General features: G+C 41.6%; 1 protein-coding gene across 1 annotated transcript in view; it reads left to right on the top strand.

Annotated features, from left to right (window-relative positions):
* Positions 1–23,941, top strand: part of AGY1 (Albino or Glassy Yellow 1) — a 388,365-nt gene that overhangs the window by 139,051 nt on the left and 225,373 nt on the right. The window contains exon 4 of the mRNA XM_089424074.1: positions 11,899–12,105. Within this exon, the coding sequence (XP_089280200.1) occupies positions 11,899–12,105 (207 nt within the window). The remainder of the gene's footprint in view (positions 1–11,898; positions 12,106–23,941) is intronic.

Genomic DNA, 23,941 nt, shown 5'->3' with positions numbered 1-23,941 from the left:
CAAACTTCACCACATGAAGGCAATTATTAGACCCACATTTCTTTATGGATCCAAAGTTTAGGGACCAAGCTTGTTGTAGATAGATTGGGCTAGCTTGGAGAGAGTCTAGACCCTGCTTATCAGATGCATCATTTGCTATAAGCAGACAATTTCACAACCCATTATTTAGGCAAAGTTCGTTCTCCAACCATTTCGCCTCAAGGTCATTTTTTGTTTGGTTTCTTTCCTTCATATAGTTAGGTCTTTCAGAGGCTCGAATAATGGGAGAGAGAGGTATCCCTATCTTTCTCTTTGCTCATCAGAGGCTCTTGCCTGAAATACCCTCTTGTCAGGATGGGCTTAAGGTTGGTTCTCAGAGGCATCTCAACTTCTCCAGTCGTTGACCATCTCCCTAGATCGCCTTCTCGCATTCAGTTTCTCCCTTGCTGTGCTGAGCCACCTCTTGTTGACGCAATAGGTATTGAACCAGGCCATTAGAGAGGATATCTACAGATTGTACATTCAAGTCACTTGTGTTGATTTGGGGTAGCATTGGATGTGCTCTAGCCACGAAATTTGGTGGAGAGGTTGGGGCACATGAGATCTCCAATACCCAGAAAGGGTTTAGGCAGATTCTAAACAGATCAGGAGATATTAAAATAATTAATATTTTTAATGGAGTCCCTAAGTCTAAACTTAGGGAAAATAAAATATTAATGTGTATTAATATGAATCTGTGTTAGAATGGTCCAAAAGACATGGATCAAGCCAGATCTAATCTTAGCAGTTGATTAGGGACTTAATCTCGGCCGTTGAGATGTCAACAGGAATAGTATAAGAGGAGGCTTGAGGGTCACATGGAGAATACACTAGAGTGATCAGTCATTCTATTCTCTAGAGCGGGGTTTGCTAAGAGAGATAGAATCAGTGATTAGGAGAGCATCTAAGGGGCATTGAGTACAGAGAAACAGAGAAGGCAAATATTGTGCTAGGAGAGCAGCACAACAGCCAAGGAGATTGATGCAGAGCCAACAAGGGCTCACGTAGAGGCAGCCAAGTGTTGCGCAGGGCCCCAGAGAGGCCAGCGTGTCTAACGCAGAGGCCCAGAAAGCTGACGTAGGGCCTCTTGGGGCTGACGCAGGGCCAACATGAGACAGAGAGGGGCTGACGCAGTCCAAATTGGGCAGATGTTGGGGTTGCAGAGTAGTTCTGTGCTGTGGAGCTATTGGAAGGATTTTCCGGGGTTTCAGGTAGGAGATTTCTGTCAAGTTGTGAGGTATAACTGCTAAAGAGATTCTTTGTTGGGTAGGCCAATTTCGACACCCAGATTATACTCTGATATTGCTTAATAAGAAAACCCTCAGATAGTTGCACCGATTTTCCTGCATTGGGTTTTTCTGGGGATATTGGTCCAAAAATAATGGTGTCATGTGGTGTGTTTGTTCTTGTTTCTTTAGTTGCTAATCTGTAATATGTTGAGCATGCACTAGTGTTTATTTTCAATATTTACTTTGTAAATAACTTGTTAAAGGAAAATAACAAGTAGGTAGGAATAAATATGAAAAAGTGCATGAAGGGTTTCTAAACTAAGTAAACTTAGAAACTTCAACATGGTATTAGAGCATGATTGTAGATCACAGGATGACTAAGGGACATCAGCGGAGCGGAGCAATAGCAGCAGAAAACAGTTTCTGACAGCTGTCTCGAGATGACAGACGTTGTTTCTAGTAGCGCAGAGGCCAAGAAGTGTGACGCAAAGCCAGCCAGAGCTCGAGAACCAGATGAGGTCGTATCAGATGAAGAAGGGTCAATTGATTGACACCTTCCTCGGAGGACTGAATGAGATCCGAGACTAGTTGACTGCTATAGGAGCGACACCAGATCAGGAACTTATGGTGAGGACAACCCTGAATGTTGTCTCAGAAGATTGGGAAGTGTTTGTCCAGAGTATCCTGGGTAGAGGGACTCTCCCACCTTGGGATGAGATGTGGGCAACTCTTCGCCAGGAAGAGATCAGACGACAGTCGAAGACAGGTAGCAACAACAAAGGGATCAAGGTCAAGCAAGAGGAGGAGGATGTGGCCCTAGCATCTGAGGGAAAGCAGGAGAAGCAGAAGAAGAAAGATCTCTCCAAGATCAAGTGCTTCCACTGTGGGGAGATGGGTCATTATGCGACGCAGTATCCAAGAGAAAAGAGTAAGGGAGAGTTTTCCGAGACTAAGGCAGCGCCGACAAGGGAAGAGAAGGAGGTTTTGATAGACGATGACTGTGCCATCAGTGCACATGCGCCACTGGAGTGGAAGTGGGGAGACATAGAGCTGTAGTCAGGTGGACTACAAGCGATGAGGGGCAGGATCCTCGAGGTATCCATCCTCTTGGATTAGACCTTGCTACGGGAACCTCGACGAGGAGTAACAGGACTGACTGAGTGGGTAGAGACGGATGCAGATGGAGCAGCAGAGAGAGCTACAGTGCAAGAGTCTCGAGACAGCGTAGAGCTAGCAGGCTGCAACAATGCGAGAGGCATAGGAGTGTTGCACCAATGCAGGAAGGCACAATGAGGTGTGCAATGGTGCGAGATGCAAGGAGTTGCTGCAGCAACGCAGAGGTCAGAGAGAGGGAGCACTTATCAGCGGTTGAGGGAGCTTCAACATTAGAGGGTGTTTCTAGTCCAACAGGGAGGTTAGGTGGGAGATCAGTTACTTCTCAGTAACTGAGTCATAGTGCAACAGTGGGCAACACGATGCAACATGATGAGAGGAGGTGCAGTGTAAATGCAGTACTGGGAGGAAGGACCAACAGCAACATGGATGCAGAGGGAGCTGTCGTACAGATGCAGCAGTGGCAATGGTAGAACCATGGGCAACAGTGCAGAGGATGTTGGGCAGAAAGGCCCGGCATCAACACAGGTACCGATGCCAGATGATCAGAGTAATACTCAGTGAGGAATATTGCTAGAGCACAGTCCTCGTTAAGGAGTGTTGATTTGGGGTAGCATCATATGTGCTCTAGCCACGAAATTTGGTGGCGAGGGTGGGGCACATGAGATCTCCAATACCTAGAAAGGGTTTGGGCAGATTCTAAATAGATCAGGAGATATTAAAATAATTAATATTTTTAATGGAGTCAAGTAAAATATTAATGTATATTAATATGAATCTGTGTTAGAATGGTCTAAAAGACATGGATCAAGCCAGATCTAATCTTAGCCGTTGATTAGGGACTTAATCTCGGCCGTTGAGATGTCAACATGAAAAATATAAGAGTAGGCTTGAGGGTCACTTGGAGAATACACCAAAGTGATTATTCATTCTATTCTCTAGAGCGAGGTTTGCTAAGAGAGATAGAATCAGTGATCGGGAGAGCAGCTAAGGGGCATTGAGTACAAAATAACGGAGAAGGTAGAGATTGTGTCGGGAGAGTAGCACAACAGCCAAGGAGATTGATGCAGAGCCAACAACAAGGGCTCACGCAGAGGCAGCCAAGTGCTGCGCAAAGAACCAAAGAGGCCAACGTGTCTGACGCAGAGGCCCAGAAAGCTGACACAGGGCCTCCTGGGGCTGACGCAGGGCCAACGTGAGACAGAGAGGGGCTGACGCAGTCCAGATTGGGCAGATGCTGGGGTTGCAGAGCAGTTTTGTGCTGAGGAGCTGCCGGAAGGATTTTCCGGGGTTTCAGCCAAGAGATTTCTCTCAAACTATGAGGTATAGCTGCTAAGGAAATTCTCTGTTGGGTAGGCCAGTTTTGGCACCCAGATTGTACTCTGATATTGCTTAATAAGAAAACCCTCAGATAGCTGCACTAGTTTTCCCGCATTGGGTTTTTCCGGGGACATTGGTAAAAAATATCATGTGGTGTGTTTGTTCTTGTTTCTTTTAGTTGCTGATCTGTAATATGTAGAGCATGCATTGGTGTTTATTTTCAGTATTTACTTTGTAAATAACTTGTTAAAGAAAAATAACAAGTAGGTAGGAATAAATCAGATAAAGTGCCTGAAGGGTTTCTAAACTAAGTAAACTTAGAAACTTCAACAACTTGGACCTCACCTCCAACGAGCTTGCGCTTGAAGATGTCCTTCTACTTAGAGCACTTTTTGGAGTTGTGGGATGGCATCATAGTGCACCCTCCTTGCACATGCCAACATATGATGCATTCGCTTAGGATCTCATTGGGACAATTTTGTTTTGGTTCTTATAGATTCCGAATAGAGACGTACCAACATATACTGTGACAGGATAGGATCTGCCAATCGTGTCACCTGTAGGAGCCAGAGACATAGACACACCTCATTTTTAGGTCCCCCTATACCAAGAGGTCAGAGGAGGCTATCAATGTTTATATCAAGATTGAAGAGGCTTCCTCTCCTCCTTCTTTAGTTACCAGGACTAATGATGCTTAACACTCTTCATTAGGGAGTTTTTTAGCCACAAATCTCAACACCTACACACAATGTCCTGCCCTGGGATTACCAAGATAATCACCTTATACTTTCATGTGGATTCGGCAAACCAGGACCATAAACAACATGCAGAGTTTTAGAGTGCTCCGGAAAATAAAAGTGTGAGATCTCAGCTCTCTTCTTAGCCTTCCCCTCAGGGAGATCGACAGGTACCATTGAGACCAGTTCAATGATGCCGAACCTTACATTAGTTTGCAGGTTCTCAGAGCACTAGAGGGACCAACTCCAGACAACTCCAGAGAATGGTTCCCTCGACAAATTTGATTACCTTCCAGTCCCATAGGAGCGGCCAAAGACCTATTCAAAGTTTCTTCTTTTTGACTTCAAATGCTAGGAGTATCCCTCGCTCATACATCCTCCCTTAGGATCATACGGTCAAATCCACTGCTTGCCCCAAGGGACATCAACAATGAACTAGTGCTCAGTTCGCTCCCCTCACCATCGGTCATTAGACTCAAGAGCCCCTAACATCTCTAGCTCCATTGCCAAACCTTACCATATCACTCACTCATTCCTTTTTAGCAAGCCGATATTATTTTGTATTGCTCTGCAAACCACTGAGTATTTTCTAGTGCACATTAGCCATGCTTGGGATCTCCTTTAGCTCATGTGCATTGATGAGCTAAGTGTGATGAAATGACCTTGAGCTCTACTCCAACTAGAGGTATGCCTAGTCCAAGTGAAGTCCTCCTCACTGATGTGCCTTGTCCAAGTGGAGATGAGCTTTGCTAACTTAATGGAAGAGTGTAGTAAAGTGTTCCTGCTCTGGAGTCCGAGTTGAGTGAAGTAACAATGTGCTTTATTGACTGAGCTGAAGTGAGTTATGGGTTTAGTCTAAGTGGAGGTACTCTTAGATGACTTGAGGATGGAGTAGAGTGAATGAAGCCATGCACTCTAGTCCTCTTGGAGTCTTTTCCCCATGCACTTAGCTAAGTGACATCTTCTTCCCATGCACTCAAGTGGAAGATGAGACACTTTTAGTTCAAATGGAGTGAATTAAGTCATGCACTCAAGTCCACGGGAGGTACACTTTAGTTGACTCGACGATAAACTGAGGTGAAGATGCTCATGCACTAGTCCAAGTGGAGATGCTCCTAGTTGACTGATGATGAATTTGGGTGAAGTCTACCCTTAACTGATGCATGCATCTAGTTAACTTAGACAAACACTTGGTCAATTGAACACTGCTCCTCATAAACTCCTCCATGTGCCACGTCACTCCTAGATCAATGTATGCAACCTAGTTGTCTCTTGTTAAGCCATGCATGCCCCTAGTTGACTCAAGCACATTGCCAGTCTCATGCATCATACATGCACCATGGTCTTGCCGCTTGTCAATCTTAGAATCTGCCATGTGTCACTCTATTGGCTGTCATGTTCGCCACTGAGCTGCCATGTGTGACTTTGCGTGGTTGTCACAAGTCACACAAGGAGCTGCCACATGTGACTTTGCATGGCTGTCACAAGTCACAGATGGAGCTGCCACGTGTCACCATCTGGAATTCACTGCTAAAAATAGAAAGTCTTAGCATGTCAATGAATTATGCTCATCAGACTTGGTTTTTTGCAAGGAGTCTGAATATGTACTTAGAATTGACATGCAAGCCTCTAAACTGAAATTGTTAAAAATAGAAAGTATCATGCATATCATTTGAAAAAGTTTCATTGGAATCATGAAGCTGCAAGGACTCCAAATATGTAATTGTCACTGCCATGCGGACTTTAAAACTCTGCCTCCTAAAATGGAGGAGAATCACTAAAAATAGCAATCCTCTCCAATACTGACAAAAGGAATGTGCAATGTCTCTGATGAATAGGGATCATGTCACCGAACCATCCTGTATTTGAACTCTGAGGGAGCCATCTCAGACTCATGAAAAGCTATCTCTGAAAATACCTCTGAACACCAGCCTGACGAAGTATGCTGGCATTTAACCTTGCAGTTTGCAAAGATGCAAATTTGGAGATTAACAGAGTGAAGGAAAAGGGCATTACTTTAGCGAATATAGGAGAATTGAGATGTGGTAGGGAACAATCAGATTTGTCCAGTTTGAAAAAAATCATGAAGGAATCCATAGGAGATTTTAGTGTTGAGGGGGTAGGTACCTTTTCAATTTTTGAGGGGAGACAATATTGCTTACCCTTTTGAACATGGTAGCTCATACCAGTGTTGCAAACATCGGGATGTTTTCAAAAAATCGCGATTTTTTAACTTTGCCCATAAAATCCCTTAATTTTTATGAAGTTTGTTTGTTTGTTTGTTTTTTTTTTGTTTTTCGAAAAAAATCGCTATTTGATAAGCAAAAATCGTGGACCTCTAGGACAACGTGTTTTAAAAGTGATTTCATGGGTTTTATTTGTCATTTTTAGCAGACAATGGACTTGTTTGAGAGTTGAGGAGGAGAGGAAGGCGACTACTAGGGCAGAGGAGGAGAAAAATGGAAGATTTTAGCATCCCAAGCAAGAGAAATTCGTGTTTGGACCAAATTTCTTCGGCAAACCGTGGTTTCCAGGTATGGGCACCAAATTTGGCATTTTTTTGGTTTTTTTCTTGTTTTTGCTTGGGTTTCTATAACCCATTGATTATCAACGATTTTTGAGTGGATTTGATTGTGTTTTTTTTTTCATTTTTGTTGCATAGAGTAGAGAGGGTTCATTTTGGTCAAAAATGCAAAAACTTGATTGTTAGATTTATTAGTTTAATTTTTTTTTGTGCTCTATTTTTTTGCATAATCTTTGATTGGGTTTGAATGTGCATTTTTTCTATTATTGTTGGATTGAGTTGAGGTTTTTTTTGGTAAAAAATTCGATGTGTTGTGTCATGTATGTAATTTATTTTTAAATTTTTTTAACTTGCTATTCTTCTTGTGCCATAGGTTCAAGTTTCAAGTTTCAACTTCAAATTTCATTTTACATTAAAACTCAAGAGTTCAAGCAAGTTACAAACATGCCAAGGAAATTGGATTCTCTGTGGGAATTTGATGAACCTGATGGAGGGTTTGATAGATCAAACTTGTCTTGCAAGTTGTGTGGGCATCATATGACGGGAGGTTTATAGATTGAGGTATCACCTTGCAAAAGTCCCTGAACATGAGGTAGGGCCTTGCACCAATACAAATCCGGAAATCATCCGAAGAGCCCTCAGATCATTGGAACATTTAGAGCAAGTCAAACTGTCCAAGTCAGATCTAAGGAAGCAACTAGTAGGGAGAGTGTTAGGAGGTGAATATGAAAGTGGCACTGGTTCTACTTCAACATCAATATCTACAACCAACCCTGTAGCTATCTCATCATATTTTGTTCCTAGAACCACAACTCGTTTACAACCATCTATCTCTTCAATGCTTAAGAAAAGGAAAAAGAAGAAGCTGACAAGTTGTTGGGAAAGTTTCTCCTTTGGAGTGATATTCCTTTCAGGTTTGCAAGGAATAATCTATTTTTCCAGCCTATTGTTGATGCTATTGCAATTGTTGGCCCACGGTACAAAATCCCTTCTTATGATGACTTTAGAGGCTGCATTTTTCAAGATGAAAAGGTTAACTGCACCAAAATATTGGAGGAGCTTAGGGAATCATGGGCACAAATAGGATGCACTGTGATGTCAGATGGTTGGACCGACCAAAAGGGGAGAAGCCTTATAAACTTCTTGGTTAATTGTCCCAAGGGGACAATGTTTATGAAATCTGTTGATGTATCTGCACATATCAAAAATGCAAAATTATTATATGATTTGCTGGATGTGTTTATTTTGGAGGTGGGTGCAGAACATGTTGTCCAAGTCATAACGGATAATGCTGCAAATTATGTTGCTGTTGACAAGATGCTTATGGAGAGGCATCTTATTTTATTTTGGACACCTTGTGTTGCACATTGTATTGATTTGATGTTGGAGGACATAGGAAAAATTTCCTTTGTCAAAGATATTGTTGACTCATCGAAAAGCATTACAAAATTTATATAATCATGCATCTATGTTTCATTTGATGAGAAAATTCACCAACAACAAGGAGTTGGTGCGCTTCGCCATTACACGGTTTGCCACCAGTTTCATATCTCTTCAATCCCTCTTGAATTCTATGTGGGATGTGAAGAGAATGTTTTTTTCAGATGAGTGGCGTACTTTGACATTTCGCCGCAAACCAGAGGGAGAGGCCATATGCAGATTAGTTTCATACTAGGAAAACTTCTGGGCGGGAGTGCAGGAGGTATGCAACATTACTGAACCTTTGGTAAAGGTTATTCGATTAGATGATGGTGACAAGCCCGCAATGAGCTACTTGTGTGAGGCCATGGACGGGGCCAAAAAATCCATTCGGGCTTACTATTGATAAGGGAGATGAGGGGTTTCAGAAACAAATCATCCTATGGGAAGTGATCGATGAACGATGGAACAACACACTCCATCGTCCCATTCATGCTGCAGGGATCTACCTGAACCCCACATTTTCTTACCTCTGTGGGTTCTTATTTGATGTTGAGATCATGGATGGATTCTTCACCTGTGTTCATAGGATGGTGCCATCTCCAGCAGAACGTGCAGAAATCTCCAAAGAAATGGAGATATACAGGATGGCAGGTGGCACATTTAGCTTTGAGATGGCTTTGATTGATAGGAAGACTAAAATGCCAGGTATTTTTTAGTTTGTTTCAAATTTCATTGTCTCTTCAAGTTCATAACTTCATACTTTGCTTCAACTTTCAAATTTCATTTTTTTTTCTTATGTTTATCGTACTTGTAATTTTGTTGTAGATGCATGGTGGAGAAGCTATGGTGCCAGAGTACCCCATCTACGAAAACTTGCCATTCGAATCCTCAGCCAAACATGTAACTCCTCAGGATGGGAGCGCAACTGGAGTGTATTTGAAAAAATACACAACAAGAAGTGCAACAGGTTAAACTTAAAACTTAAAATATTCCAAATTTCCAATCAAATTTTTTAATTCATTAAATAATTTTTTTTTTTATAATTATTACTTTATGATCTTTGTACAGGTTGGAGTTCTAGTGACTTAATGACATGGTCTACGTTTACTACAATTTTCGATTGTGGGTGAGGCAACTTGAGAGGATACCTGATATGGAGGCCATCTCATTGGATGGGATTGACACCACTACTTCATGGAGGGTTGAGGCTGAGAGGCTTCTCATGGAGTTTGCCGATGATTGGTTAAAGCAGGAGGTAGTGGAAGGTTTAGAGGGGGCAGAGGAGGAGGAGCAACAGGAGGAGGAGGTGACACGACCTACCCAGGTTACCCCTGCCACCAGTGGAGGACGTGGTCTACCTTCTGTAGCTCCTAGTTCTTCAGCTTCTAGAGCACATCAGAGTCCACTTCCAACTCCGCCGACATCTACATCTAGAGGGAAAGGGAAAGCTATTGCATTTTGTCACAGGAGGGGCAGAGGAAATCAGTAGTATTAGTTATTTGGTTCATTTCATTGTATATGACATTATGACTCATGATATGAGATACATTATTATATTTTTTGTTGATATTTTGAGGCTGAGTTGAGACTCAGGAGTCAGGACTTACTATTCAGGACATGATTCACTGTTATGTGTGATGTGGCACTAGAAATGATATTACACATTTTATATATTAGTTCTTTTATCATATTTATGTGTCAATGAATTTATTTTATGTTGTAGATGTTTTAGATATTAAAAAAAATTGAAAAAAAATGAATATTTTTGTATTTTCTGATTTTTTCCCCTCGCTGATTTAATCCCAATCGTGATTTTCACAACATTGGTTCATACCAATGTTCTAAAAACTGGAACCAAACTCAGAACCAGCCGAGGGTTCAACTAGAGCAGAACTAGAAACCTGTCCAAACTGGCCGGTGAACCAATTGGCAGTTCCTGTACCACTTTACTAAAAGTCTAAATCATACATGAAATATGATTTTTTGAAAAAAACGCATATTCATGTGCACCGATGTTAATTCAAAACATTAGACACCAAATATGCAACAATTGCTAATGTATATATTATGTAAGGGTGGATATAGCAAAATAGAAAATCCACCAAAGCACCTCACAAGCAATGTCAAATCAGCCCCTAGCTCACTCCGAATCACTGGAGCTCCACAAGTGCCAAGTGCTGAGGAATGTTCAATGAGAGAGGTGCGAGTGAAATAGTTTGGAGTTGTCCTTTTATAAAGCTTCTAGTGTTTTAGAGAGGTTGGGGTTTTTAGACTTTTTAGCTGTTATTTTTTATTTTCATTTTTTGTTGTGGGTGGGCCCAGTTCAAGAACTGGTCTATCAGAAATGAGGGTCAAACTGGTCGAACCAGCTGGTTCTAGTTCTAGTTTGGCTGGTATTTAAAATACTGGTTCATATAAGATTTCCACAATCTGAGTTCTATGAGCTAAATCCTGTCAATGGGATTCTGTTAACTAAGACAAGTTAATGGGAATTTGATACTGAAATAACCATTGTACCTCTAATAGAAAGTACTAAGCATAAAACTGAAATAGCCATATCTTTTTCTAAACTTCAGATCAATTTCATTTTATTAATGCTTTTATTGCTTAAAGAGGCATGATTTGAGAAAGTGGGATTATCCGTTACAATGGCAGTTGTAAGAAATATTACTCAAAAGGTTTATATAAACACTCTCTCGGATATATAAATGATTCCTTTGGTGGTGGATCTGTTTATGGTAATGATTTGACTTGAAAAAATAATGAAATTGAATTGCATTAATGTTCATGAAAGACCAAAATAGGTCAAAGGACTGGAAACTGCAACCTGCAATAATAGCCAAACAAAACAGGGGGTGCAAAAGACCACCTTAGAATGAGATGATTAGTGCTAGGATGATCATGTGTTCTAAAGCAATGAACAATGGGCAGGGAGGAATATGATTCTATTATGTGCTCCAATTTTTGGGTTTCCATTTCTGTCAGAGCCTTTGATGCTAGTTCCATATCATACCAATCAATAGCCTTTTGCTTTTCCCATCTTCATTCATGAAGATCCCACCTATGTTTTTTACAAGTTTGAGGTCATCATCTCTCATCCTCTTAAGTAATTGCTATTACATTGGCTCATTTGATTTTGAATATGTTATGAACTGTATATAGAGGAGAGCAAAACCAATCCTTGTTACCAACTTCATTATACTTGTTGTCTTCCTTCAAGTGCCACGAGCTAAGACCCAACTAAATGCATGGCTTTTACCTAGACATGAACATATGTTAAAATGACCTGTGGTTTTAAATATTTTTCTGGAAAGGAAACATTTTGTTTTTGCTAGATGAATATTTGAATTTTGGATTCTGATAGACTCACAATAGCTGAGCTTCTTCACTGGGATGCTATAAGCCGATATATGAAAGCAATGCTAATGTATGATTCACCCTGGAACTTCATGTTGAGAATGCTAGACATCACTCAGTTTCATTATTTAAGCATATCCTTCCTTTTGGGTTATAACTTCTGAAATGTTGGTTGCAGGAGGTATGGTTCTCCATAAGGGAGAAATTGCAGAAATGAGGACAGGAGAAGGCAAAACGTTGGTTGCAGTTTTACCTGCTTACTTGAATGCATTGACTGGAAAAGGAGTGCATCTGGTTACTGTAAATGATTATCTCGCTCGCCGTGATTGTGAATGGGTTGGTCAAGTGCCTCGTTTTTTGGGACTTAATGTTGGCCTCATTCAGCGTAAGTTTCTAATTATTCTTTACATCCTAGGCTCCGTAATGATTTTATTGTGCTTGTCTTGATTTTCTTTCCCAAGGAAAATTTCATGTGATCCCCACTTCCCTAGAATATCTGGATGGAGGATAGTGTCTCACCAGTTGCAAAAGTAGCTAGTAATCCCGAGAGACTTGACTGGATTGGAACCGATGACCTCCAACTGATTGAGCTAACCCTTGGGGCTATATGTGTAAATATATATTTTTATCAAAAAATTGCAATGCTTTGGTCCTTGGATATGGTTTTGAACACCAAGAAGAGACACAAATTAGGAAAGTTAGGAAGTTGTGTGTGCTTTTAGTAGATATTGAACATAGCTTGAGATCTGCTGAATGCTATTTGGTACATAGAAGCTGAATTTAAGCAATTGCAAGCAATTCAAACAGCTTCATTGTTTTAACATTTTATGATTTCTTGTGTCTCTTACCACTCAGGTCCTCGCTTGTTGAAGTCCCAAAGCACAAGTTTTGAGACCCCAAGGACAACTTAGACAAACTATCCACTGTCACTTTGGTAGGCTTGCCTTTCTTTCTTTAGTCTAGATGAACTCTAGCATGGGGGTGGGATCCATATCTAAGCTCAATATGTTGTAGAATAAAATTGGAGCAAGAGCTTAGCCAACATAAATGTTTTCGGATATTTTTATAATTTTTTGGGTGGTGGATGAAAGGGAAAAGTAGTGCCTCATGTTGCTTGGGCTATGGGGTCGTGTTTGCAACTTCAGAGGGCAATTCTTTAAAGATCTAGGGGCTGGTTTTGGCTGTAAAATATGAATCTATGGTATGCCGAGATTTGGCAAAAAAAATATTACAAATTGATGGAAGGGAAGGGACTCTATGGTTAGCTCCATATCCCATTTGATCCAAAAGTGGCCTTATCTAAAGATAAAACTATGCATTTACTCACAAAAGAGATGTCTAGGGCATGGGTTTCTTCTCTTTAAGACAAAGTGATAAAGAGGGTTTATGAATACCTCTTACAATGTAGAAAGACTGCTCCTTTATGGCTCATAAATTGACTTTGACAATCCAAAGCTGCAATATAAACACACCAATATGCACCAAGAATATCTGCCACAAATATAACAAAGTCATACATAAATTCCACAATAGCTCAGACAATGATAAAACACTTTGTTATTCCAAAGCTCAGAAGCTATTTCACTCACCCCTTACAAATGAAGAGAGGATTTGTTTTACAATAAACAAGTGTTTGTTTTCCTAAATCCATTTGTTCTCCTAGGAATAACAACAAATAACTTTCTCAATAGTTTTCTGACTAAAAGAAACACTGAGTTTGTTGAGATCCACAAATATCTCCAAGAGGTTACAATAAAATATCCAAGGAAAACAATACAATAAAGCTCTCAAGTAACTAATTCCAATAGAAAGTCAAACAATAGTAAAATAATGGAGTAGTTACAACAACCTCCAATAATAGACCTAGAGAGGAGGGCAACTCCTGTAGATGAGGGATGGACCATAACAACCTCCAAAAATAGTAAATGAGTCTCTCTCCACATGTGTGCCCTCCAAGAGATGTGTTACACGTGTGAATCAAGTTTCACAATAGTGGGATGTCTTCAAATGAATGGTCAAAATGTGCAAAATTTTTTGCATGACAGGTTTAAAAAGCAGAATAATTGTGTCAATTTTTGCTAGAATTTCTATTATGGCTAGATGTTGGAAATCCTATAGCCATTCTGCATCTACTTGTGTTGATCTAGTGGAACCGTGGGCACTCTGTCAAAAGATAACTACTTCTAAAGCTAGGCCACCATCGAGATATGTGCAACAAACCCTCCAAGTGGCATATGTGTCCATAGTGTAACAACAATCCATAGATCAAGGCAAGTTAAAATAGAAGGTTGACTTACCATAGAACTGTTGAATGGTGTTGTCATTGATGCCAACATCGATTCTTGAACGCTCTTAATATACGTCATGATTACATCAGAAGGAAGGAAACCCTAGAAGCAGTCAAAATTGGTGACTCCATCTTATGGTCACTCAAAGTTGGTGACCCCATCTTGTGGGCAAAGACCCCAAAATAAGATGATGTGGCGGGTTATCATTAGCAAAGAAAATTGCTTAAATTATGAGGCCAAGAAGGGCTTTCATCAAAGGATTGAATTAAATATTTTGTGATCATAATATTATCGAAATTAAATTATTGAAAAATTCAATTTGAAGCAGCTCCCTCCAAAAGTGCAAGTCAGCCTCCAAAAGATTCGATAAATCTTTTGGCTCCAAACACAAATTTTGAATTTCAAAATTTAAATTTGTTTTCCCTCCAAGTTGGCTTCCCACCTTTTTTTAGGTCGACTCCTAGAAGCTTCTTCTATTAGTATAAAAAGAGATCGTCCTCTCCTCAAGTGTGTGAATAAAATCAGTGCCTATATCTCCATGATATCCGACTTGTTGCAGTCACGAAAATCTTAAGAGGTCAAAGGCTCAAGGTTGACTAGATTATTTTCTTCACTCTTTTTCATGATTACTCGCTGGGACTTTGAGGTCTGTTTGAGACTATTCAGCCTCCTCATTTGAGGCTTAACCTGGGCTATATGCTGACTTTTGTTTTCTGTGGGTCTGGGTTTTTTGTTGGATTACTGTGCATCTCTGAGGCATATCTGAAGCATGGTTTAAGGGCAGATCAAGGGTTTACTGCAGAAAAACCTTCGATCTGATCAATCTGAAGCCCTGTCCGTGTGGGGTTTTTGACGCTACTCGGCCTCCACCTGCGACCTTCTATTTTTGACACTCCGCCTCCACATCAGAGACATGCGGCCTTCTGTATAAGGTCTGAATTTGACATTTGAACACCATTACAAGCAAATCTGAACATACTTATGGCAGATCATTGACGTCCTTTTATGATCTTCAACTCCTCCAATAGTCCACTCTAAAATGCTGTTTCTTTGCCTTAATCAGTGAACCTGTTCAAGCATTAAAGACAGAATTTAAAGTATATTGTTAAGGGTTTAATACCTAAATGTTTGGTGACTTGTTGGGATCGTGAAGGCTGCTCATCATATCATTGAGCGAAGTGTAAGGGCATCCATTACTGCCTGTTGATCAACCCCTCCTTCATCAAGCTTTGATGGATGGTATCTAATTTGGTTTATGGGCAGCTCCGAGATAGCATAGAGGCAGCACAGGCATCCCATTCACCGTCAAACTAAGGCATGAATGTGACTGATAAGCACTAGATCTATCATTTTTCTGAGATACATATCGCTATGACATTCTAACTTATTGTTGGCAAGTTCTGAGGCTGTACCTGATAACTTATAAGTACCCTAACCAGAGGAGCAACTTTTGCAGTGTTTTCTGAAGACACCATTGGCCTGTCTGAAGACTTTCATAGATCTGGCCGAGGTTGTAAGGTTGACAGGCTACTGAAGATTATACTATTGTAGCATTCAATGGGTATCCATTGGCACATCTGCTACTAAGGTTTAGAAAGCCCTTAATTATCTTGAAGCAAACAGAGGTGTGGCTTAAAGCTATGTTGAATTAACCTAGAACTATCACAAAGTTGTTACAGAGCGGTGTATGTAAACTGACAAGGGCATTTTCAGATTCAACAGTGACAGAGAAGAGGTATCATCAGTAGCATCTTGTAATCAAAAGAAAAGTGTCTGAACGCTTGGCAAGGTCTACAGCATATCAAAGCAGCTTGAGGTATGTGACAAATTTTGTATCATGATCAATAAAAAGCCTATAAGTATACATGGAGCAGCTCAAGAATTTGCTAGAGTTTTGGAACACCATTGATTATCCGAAGGATTGTGAAGAAAGAGGTGTGTTGATCTGGGAAGTAGTTATGATGCCAGTGTTATAATTGAAGCTAGGGTCTGATATGCAGATTGAGCAAAAGCAGATTTGACTGAGCAAAGAATTTTTGTTATAATTTATATTGAGCACAGGTGGATCCAATTTGAAAATTATGAAACATGGTCCGCTGTGGTGAGCTGAAGGTTGGGGCCTTCAGGGCAAGTGGCAACTTGCTAAGTAGGGTGGCAGGGTAATGCAAGGCAGGAGAGTGTAGTCTCCTTCAGGTTGGATATTGAGAACACTTAAGGGTGGCAGGGTGTTGCTAGGCAGGTTGGAGCCTGCGCAAGGTGTTGGAACATCCTTTCAACGGGCGCTGATAAAGCCAGGGCGTTGGAGAGGGTAAACAAAATGTTGAAATTTCTAAGTCTAACACGTTAGAAATTCTTCTTGCATTATCTGGTTTATTTCACCTACTTGTTTATTCCTTAACAAGTTCTCATCAACTCAGTTGTGAAACAGGGCATTGGAAAAGGCCAAAGGAAGTGTGGGAGGAAAGCGTATGCATTTTTTGTTCTTTTGGAAAAATGGAAACAGAAAAACATTTCATTTTAGAATGTGACACCTTCAAAGACAACAGGGAAAGTTATGCAGATACGCTGGCAGCTAGCTCTTGGGATAATCTATTTAGCAAGAGGTTTGTTGAGAAGCTGGGAGCATTTATTTTGAAGCTTCACAGAAAAAGCGCTGAATACATCAAGCAGATGAAAAAGCGATCTGTCCCATAGGCTATCTTTAGCCTCGTGGATATTAAAATAATTTCTTTCTTTCTTTCTTCTTCTTTCAACTTAAATAATAGACAAACACACAAGGGACACTGTTATTTTTGGACAATCGTCCCTCGAAAAATCCAACTTGGGAAAACCGACGTAGCAATTCTGAGGGTTTTATTATTAAGCAGCTTTCTTGAGTACAACTAGGGTGCCAAACAGCTTCACCCAACAGAGATTTCTATATGGAAGTAATACCTCTATTCGGAAGCAGATATTTAGTGAGTCTTCCCCTCGAAAATCCTTCTAGCGCTTCTCCACGACTGTGCGTCAGCCTTGCTAGCCTTTGCGTAGCTCTGGAACCCCCTGCGTCAACCTTCAGACCCTTTGCGTCAGCTCTCTGGCCCTCTGTGTCACCCACGCAAGCCCTGCTAGCCTCTGCGTAGTCTCTCTGGCCTTCTGCTTGGCTCCTGTTGCCTCTGCGTAGCTCTGATTGCCTCTGTGTAGCCTCTCCAGGCTCTGCGTTGATCCTCTAGCACTATCTCTTCCTCTCTGCTATGCACTCACTGCCCCTCATTGCAACTCAGATCACTTGTTTGATTTCTCTCAACGAACCCCGCTCCAGAAAATCGAACTGACTGATCAATCTTGGTGTGTCTCCAACTGACCCTCAAGCCTCCTTTTATACTTTTCCTGTTTAGTCTTCAACGACCGAGATTAAGTCCCTAACCAATGGTTAAGTTTGGATTTGGCTTGATCCATGTCATTTAGAACATTCTCACCCAATTTTATATTAATACCCATTAATATTTTAATTTTCCTAAGTTTAGACTTAGGAACTCCATTAAAAATATTAATTATTTTGATATCTCTCTAACCGGGTGGAATTTCCCCAAACCATTTCTGGGTCTTGGAGATCTTATGTGCTTTAGCCTCCTCACCAATTTTCATGGCTAGAGCATATCCGATGCTACCACAAATCAACACTCCCTCTTAGCGAGGAATGTGCTCTAGTAATGCTCCACCACTGAACATCACCTTGATCATCTAGCACCAGTACCTGTGCTGATGCTTGACCTGCTGCCCAACATCCACTACCTACTGCCCATGGCTTTGCCACTGCCACTGCTACATTTGTACTGCAACTCCCTCTGCATCTGTGCTGCTGCTGGTCCTTCCTCCCAACACTGCATCTGCACTGCAACTCTCTCTCAACATGCTGCATCATGCTGCCCATAGCACTACCACTACTAACTGCTGCACTGCAACTTAGTTACCGAGAAGTAAGTAACTGATCTACCCAACTACTGACATCCTTGTCAGTCTAGAAGCCTCCTGATGCTGAAGCTACCTCTGCTGCTATCTGGTGCTTTCTCTGCTGCCTCTGCGCTGCTGCAAACACCTCTGTGCCTCTCGCACTGCTGCAACCTCCTCTGTGCCTTTCTGCACTGCTGCAACCACCTCTGTGCCTCTCGCACTGCTGCAACCTCCATTGCGCTGCAACAGGTTAATCCACTTTAGCACTGCCTTGCCGCTCCATCTGCATCTTGCTTCTATCGACATCTGTCATCCTGCTACTGTCATTCGGGGCTCTCGTAGCCGGATATGATCCAAGAGTTTGGGTACCTCAAGGATCCTGCCCCTCATCTTCTGTAGTCCTCCTGACTACAACTTGATGTCTCCCCACCTCTTCTCTAGAGGTGTATGAGCACTCATGGCACAGTTGTCATCAGTCTCGACTTCTTTCTTCGCTTTAGCCGGAGCTGCCTTGGAGTCAAAAGCCTCTCCCTTATTCTTCTTCCTGGGACACTGGGTTGCATAATGACCCAACTCCCCACAATGGAAGCACTTTACCTTGGAGATGTCCTTCTTCTTCCTCTTCCCCTGTTGTCCTGCAGATGCTAGAGCCGCATCCTCCTCCTCTTTCTTGATTCGACCTCCTTTGCTGCTACTTTCCGTCTTGGTTAACCATCTGATCTCTTCTTGGCGAAGAGCTGCCCACATCTCTTCCCATCCTGGAAGATCAGCTCTGCCTAAAATGCTTTGGACAAATGTATCCCAATCCTCGACGACTGCATTCAGGGCGGTCCTCACCATGAACTTTTGATCTGGTGTGGCCCGTATGGAAGTAAGTTGGTCCCGAATCTCTTGCAACCTGTTGAGATATAGATCTATCTGCTTCCCCTTCTGCATCTGATACGACCGCAACTGATTCTCCAACAGCGTCTTCCTCTGCATGGAAGTGTCCTGATAAAATGTCATCAAGGTATGCCACATCTCCTTTGTCATGTTCTTCTTGACAATATGCGATATCACATGATCCTTGACCCCATCAAGGATTATGCACTTTGCCTTCGCCTTTGCGTCCTCATATCTTTCAATATCAGTTGGTTGACTGGGATAGCCACAGTTCTCAAGGCGAAGCCCTTGATGCGATGTCTATCCAGAACAAACAGGATCCTGCCCTTCCAGATGACAAAGTTGGAGGCCCCATCCAACCTGTCCTGATCGCTCAGTCCGTTCATTGCCATCTCCGCTCTACTACTAAACTCCCTCTAAGTCTCGACTTCCCTCCTGGAAGTTCTCTCGTAGACTCCCTCTGAGTTTTGATTTCCCTACTGGAAATCTTCCTGCCAATTGTCGATCCGCTCCTCTTCGATCCTCTTTGCAACTGCAACTTGGATCTGGATTTCTTGGCTAGAAATCCCTCAAGGTAGCGTTTCCCTCTACCTTGGTTCTGTCCCGTTAGGTATTGTTCTGGTTCGACAACAACATCACCCCATCAACTTCCCCACCCACAATCTGCCCATAGCTCCCTAGGCCCCAATAGCTGAAGAAACTGAGCCTTTTAGCTCTGCTCAATCCCAACAAGATTGAATTGATCCTCTAGCCAACTGTGTCAAGCTTACGTGACTGAGTAGGATGACGTGGCTCTTCGTGAGCCTCTTCTGCCCCTGCGCTGGCCCTCTCTCTGGCTCGAAATGATGACACAGGCCCTCTGCGTCACTCCTTCTCTGCTGCTTTTTACTTATAACAACTCTGTCTCTCGAGACAACTGTTTTTGCTGCAAATTTTCTGATTTCTACTGGTGTCTTCAGTTTTCTTGTGATCGGTAATGCTGTGATACCATGTTGAAATTTCTAAGTCTAACACGTTAGAAATTATTCCTGCATTATCTGGTTTATTTCACCTACTTGTTTTTCCTTAACAAGTTATTTAACCATATAAATATTGAAAATAAACATAAATGCAACCTCAACTCATATACATATCATCAACTGAAATAATAGACAAACACATAAGGGACACCGTTATTTTTGGACAATCGTCCCCGGAAAAACCCAACTTGGGAAAACTGGTGCAATAGTTCTGAGGGTTATATTACTAAGCAACTTTCTTGAGTACAACTAGGGTGCCAAACTGGTTCACCCAACAGAGATTTCTATTTGGCAGTAATACCTCTCTTTGGAAGCAGATATTCAGCAAGTTTGCCCCACGAAAATCCTTCCAACACTTCTCCAAGGCTCTGCGTCAGCCCTGCTAGCCTCTGCGTAGCTCTGCAACCGCCCGCGTCAGACTTCAGATCCTCTGTGTCAGCTCTCTGGCTCTCTGTGTCACCCACGCAGGCCCTACTAGCCTCTGCACAGTTTCTGTGGCCTTCTGCGTGGGTCTTGCTGCCTTTGCGTAGCTCTCACTGCCTTTGTGTAGCCTCTCCAGGCTCTGCGTTGACCCTCTGGCACTATCTCTGCCACTTTGCTATGCACTCACTGCCCTTCACTGCAACTCATATCACTTGTTCGATTTCTCTCAGAAAACCCTGCTCCAGAAAATCAAACTGACTGATCAATCTTGGTGTGTCTCCAACTGACCCTCAAGCCTCCTCTTATACTTTTCTTGTTGAGTCTTCAACGGTCGAGATTAAGTCCCTAATCAACGGCTAAGATTATATTTGGCTTGATCCATGTCATTTAGAACCTTTTCACCTAGTTTTATATTAATACCCATTAATATTTTAATTTTCCTAAGTTTAGACTTAGGAACTCCATTAAAAATATTAATTATTTTAATATCTCTCTAACTGGGTGGAATTTCCCCAAACCATTTCTAGGTCTTGGAGATCTCATGTGCTTTAGCCTTTCCACCAATTTTCATGTCTAGAGCACATCCGATGCTACCACAAATCAACACAGAGTGTTGGAGCCTGTAAACTAGGACGTTTGAGCTGGTAAACCAACTCGTTGGAGTGTCTTTCAGGTTAGAGCCTGTAATGTAAAAATTTCATCTATTGCAACAACTGGAAATTATTCTTTTAATAATTATGCAGTTTACAAACAATGAATAAAATCACAATTGCAATTTTCACCATAAAAATACTGCGGAAAATAAAACACTGAAAGTAGAAAAATTCTTGCACACACAAGAATTTTAACACAATTATTTTTGGACGATTGTCCCTGGAAAAACCCAACTTGGGAAAATTGGTGCAACAGTGAGGGTTTTCTTATTATTCTTTAGCAACAATTCAAAGTACAATATTTTAGATGCTTTGATAACAATCTAATCTGAGGAAAAATATTGACAAAATTATTATGAAAATTTTCTCTAACCCCATAGCCATTTTTTGCCCCCAAAATTGTTTCCCTAGCCTCACGCAGATCCTTCTGTGTCAACCCTTGCGTAGTTCCTCTGGGAATTTTGGCCTTCCTCTTACTGCTTCTTCCAGAACTCGAACACTTCCTCTTGAAATGTTGCTGATCTCCTCTACCACCTGCTACTCACCCTTTGACTCTATCTTCTTTGCCGAGGCTCTGCTACTGAGAAAATCAAATTGCCTGGGCAACTGAGTATCTGCTCTGGTATATTCTCCGTCACCACATCGATTTCTTCTTATAAGCTTCTGTTAGAGCACCAACGACCAAGATTATAACATAATCAATGGCCTGAATTAATTCCCTGTCGATTTCTGTGAGTTTCTAGATGATTCTCATCTTATCTCAATTAATATTGAATAACTAACCATATTTCCTAAGTTTAGACTTAAGTAATATTTAAAAAATGGCTAATAATCTAATTGAGACATTTCTAGGTGGAATTTCCAGAAACTATTTCTGTGTTTTGGAGAGCTCATGTATTCTAGCCTCTCCACCAAATTTCGTGGCTATAACACATTCGATGCTACAAAAATTAACACTTGCTCTTAGCGAGGAATGTGTTTTAGCGCTGCAAACCATGTCTCTATATCATCTCATGTCACGCTGCTGATGTCTGGCTACTACTGCCCACCAACCACTGTGCAACTCTTATGCTGCATCTGTGCTACTGCTGACATTGCCATACTGCTGCCAACACTGCATCTACACTGCAACTCCCTCTCATCTGTTGCTGCTACAACTACAATGTCTGCAACTGAGAAGCATCCAAAATAGTCTGTCCCTGCTACTGAAACGGTTTCTCCACCATACCCATCTATTGTTTGAAATAGACAAACTTAGCTCTCCCTAGAGCTTTCGTGAGTATATCTGCAACCTGCTTTTCTATGGGAACATACTGTAGCTGGACCGCTACATGCTGTACACAATCTCTAATGAAATGACACTGAATATCTGTGTTTCGATCTGTCATGAAACACTGGGTTCTCAGAGAGTTTAATGCAACTCTGATTATCACAGTGGATACTGGTCGCTTCCATTCTCTGCTTGAACAAGCTTACTAGTAGCTTTCAAAGCCATATAGCATCTCATGTAGTTGTGCTTGCTGCCATATTCTCTGCTTCTGCAGAGCTCAGTGCTACTGACTTCTGCTTCTTGCTACACCAAGAAACCATCCCTAATCCAATACTATAACAGTGCCCAAAGGTACTTGTCCTGTCCACTGATTTGCTTGCCCAATCTGCATCTGTGAACCCACATAGTTTGATGTCATCTCCTCAGGTTTATCTCAATCTGTACTCGACTGTGTCGCGCACATACCTCATAATATGCCTCGCTGTTGCCCAATGTACCCTCTTCGGCTCTACCATAAACTGATTGAGGGTATTGACTGTGAAGTAAATATCTGGCCTAGTGTTGACCAGATACATGAGAGACTCAATAAGCTATCTATACAAGGTGGGGTCGACATCCTTGTCATCTGATGCATCTATCTTCTTCTAGTTGGTGATCATGGGTGTAGACATGGGTCTACAATCCTGCATTCTGAACCTCTTCAGAATATCTGTAGCATATCTTCCCTGCCCAAGAAAGATCTCCCCATCCTTCTGCCACACTTCCAATCCTAGGAAATATTGCGTCAACCCCAAATCATTCATATCAAACTTTGCTGCCAGGTTCCTCTTGCAGTCCTCTATGAGCCTTGATGATCTTGTCAAGAAGAGATCATCCACATATAATACTAGGATGAGTGGCTCACCCTTTACCATCAAATAGTAAAGGTTGGGATCTGCGTCACTCTTGACAAATCCCATTTGTTGCAAGTAGCTATCCAGTCGTCCATACCATGCCCTGGGAGCCTGCTTGAGTCTGTATAGAGTTTTCTTCAGTTTGCACACATGAGTGCACCTCTCATGTGTCTCGAAGCCCTTTGGCTGTTCTATGTACACCTCTTCGTCTATCACCCCATTCAAGAATGCTGTCTTGATGTCCTTCTGGTGAATCTGCCATCCCATATGAGTTGCTAGGGATATAACTGACTGAATAGAGTTGTGTCTGGCAACTGGGGCGAAGGTCTCCTCATAATCTATCTCTTCTTTTTGTGCATACCCCTTTGCCATGAACCTAGCCTTGTACTTTTCCACACTACCATTTGTAGCATACTTGATCTTGTAGATCAATGTAGAACCTACAACTAACCTGTCTTCAGGGCTTGGTACCACCTCCCAAACATCATTCGTCATGATAGAGCTATATTCTTCTACCATGACATCTACCCACACCTGATGTTGTGCGGCCTCTTGGAAGCTAGGAGGTTTTGCACCTTGAGCTACCAATGCTTGGTTCCTGTTGTTGATTTTTGGTAGCATCAGATGTGCTCTAGCCATGAAAATTGGTGGAGAGGCTAAGGCACATGAGATCTCCAAGATCCAGAAATCGTTTGGAGAAATTCCACTCGGATGAAGAGATATTAAAATAATTAATATTTTAATGGGTCCCTAAGTCTAAACTTAGGTAAATAAAAATATTAATGTGTATTAATATAAAATGGGTGAGAAAGTTCTAAGTGACGAGGATCAAGCCAATTCTAATCTTAGCCATTGTTTAG

The sequence above is a fragment of the Pinus tabuliformis genome, chromosome 4_2 (assembly GCF_031772625.1).
Source record: "Pinus tabuliformis cultivar Carrire ecotype Pingquan chromosome 4_2, CPIR1, whole genome shotgun sequence".
Classification (NCBI taxonomy): Eukaryota; Viridiplantae; Streptophyta; class Pinopsida; order Pinales; family Pinaceae; genus Pinus; species Pinus tabuliformis.
The sequence above is the reverse complement of the archived record's forward strand: the minus strand, read 5'-3'. Positions and strand labels throughout refer to the sequence as shown.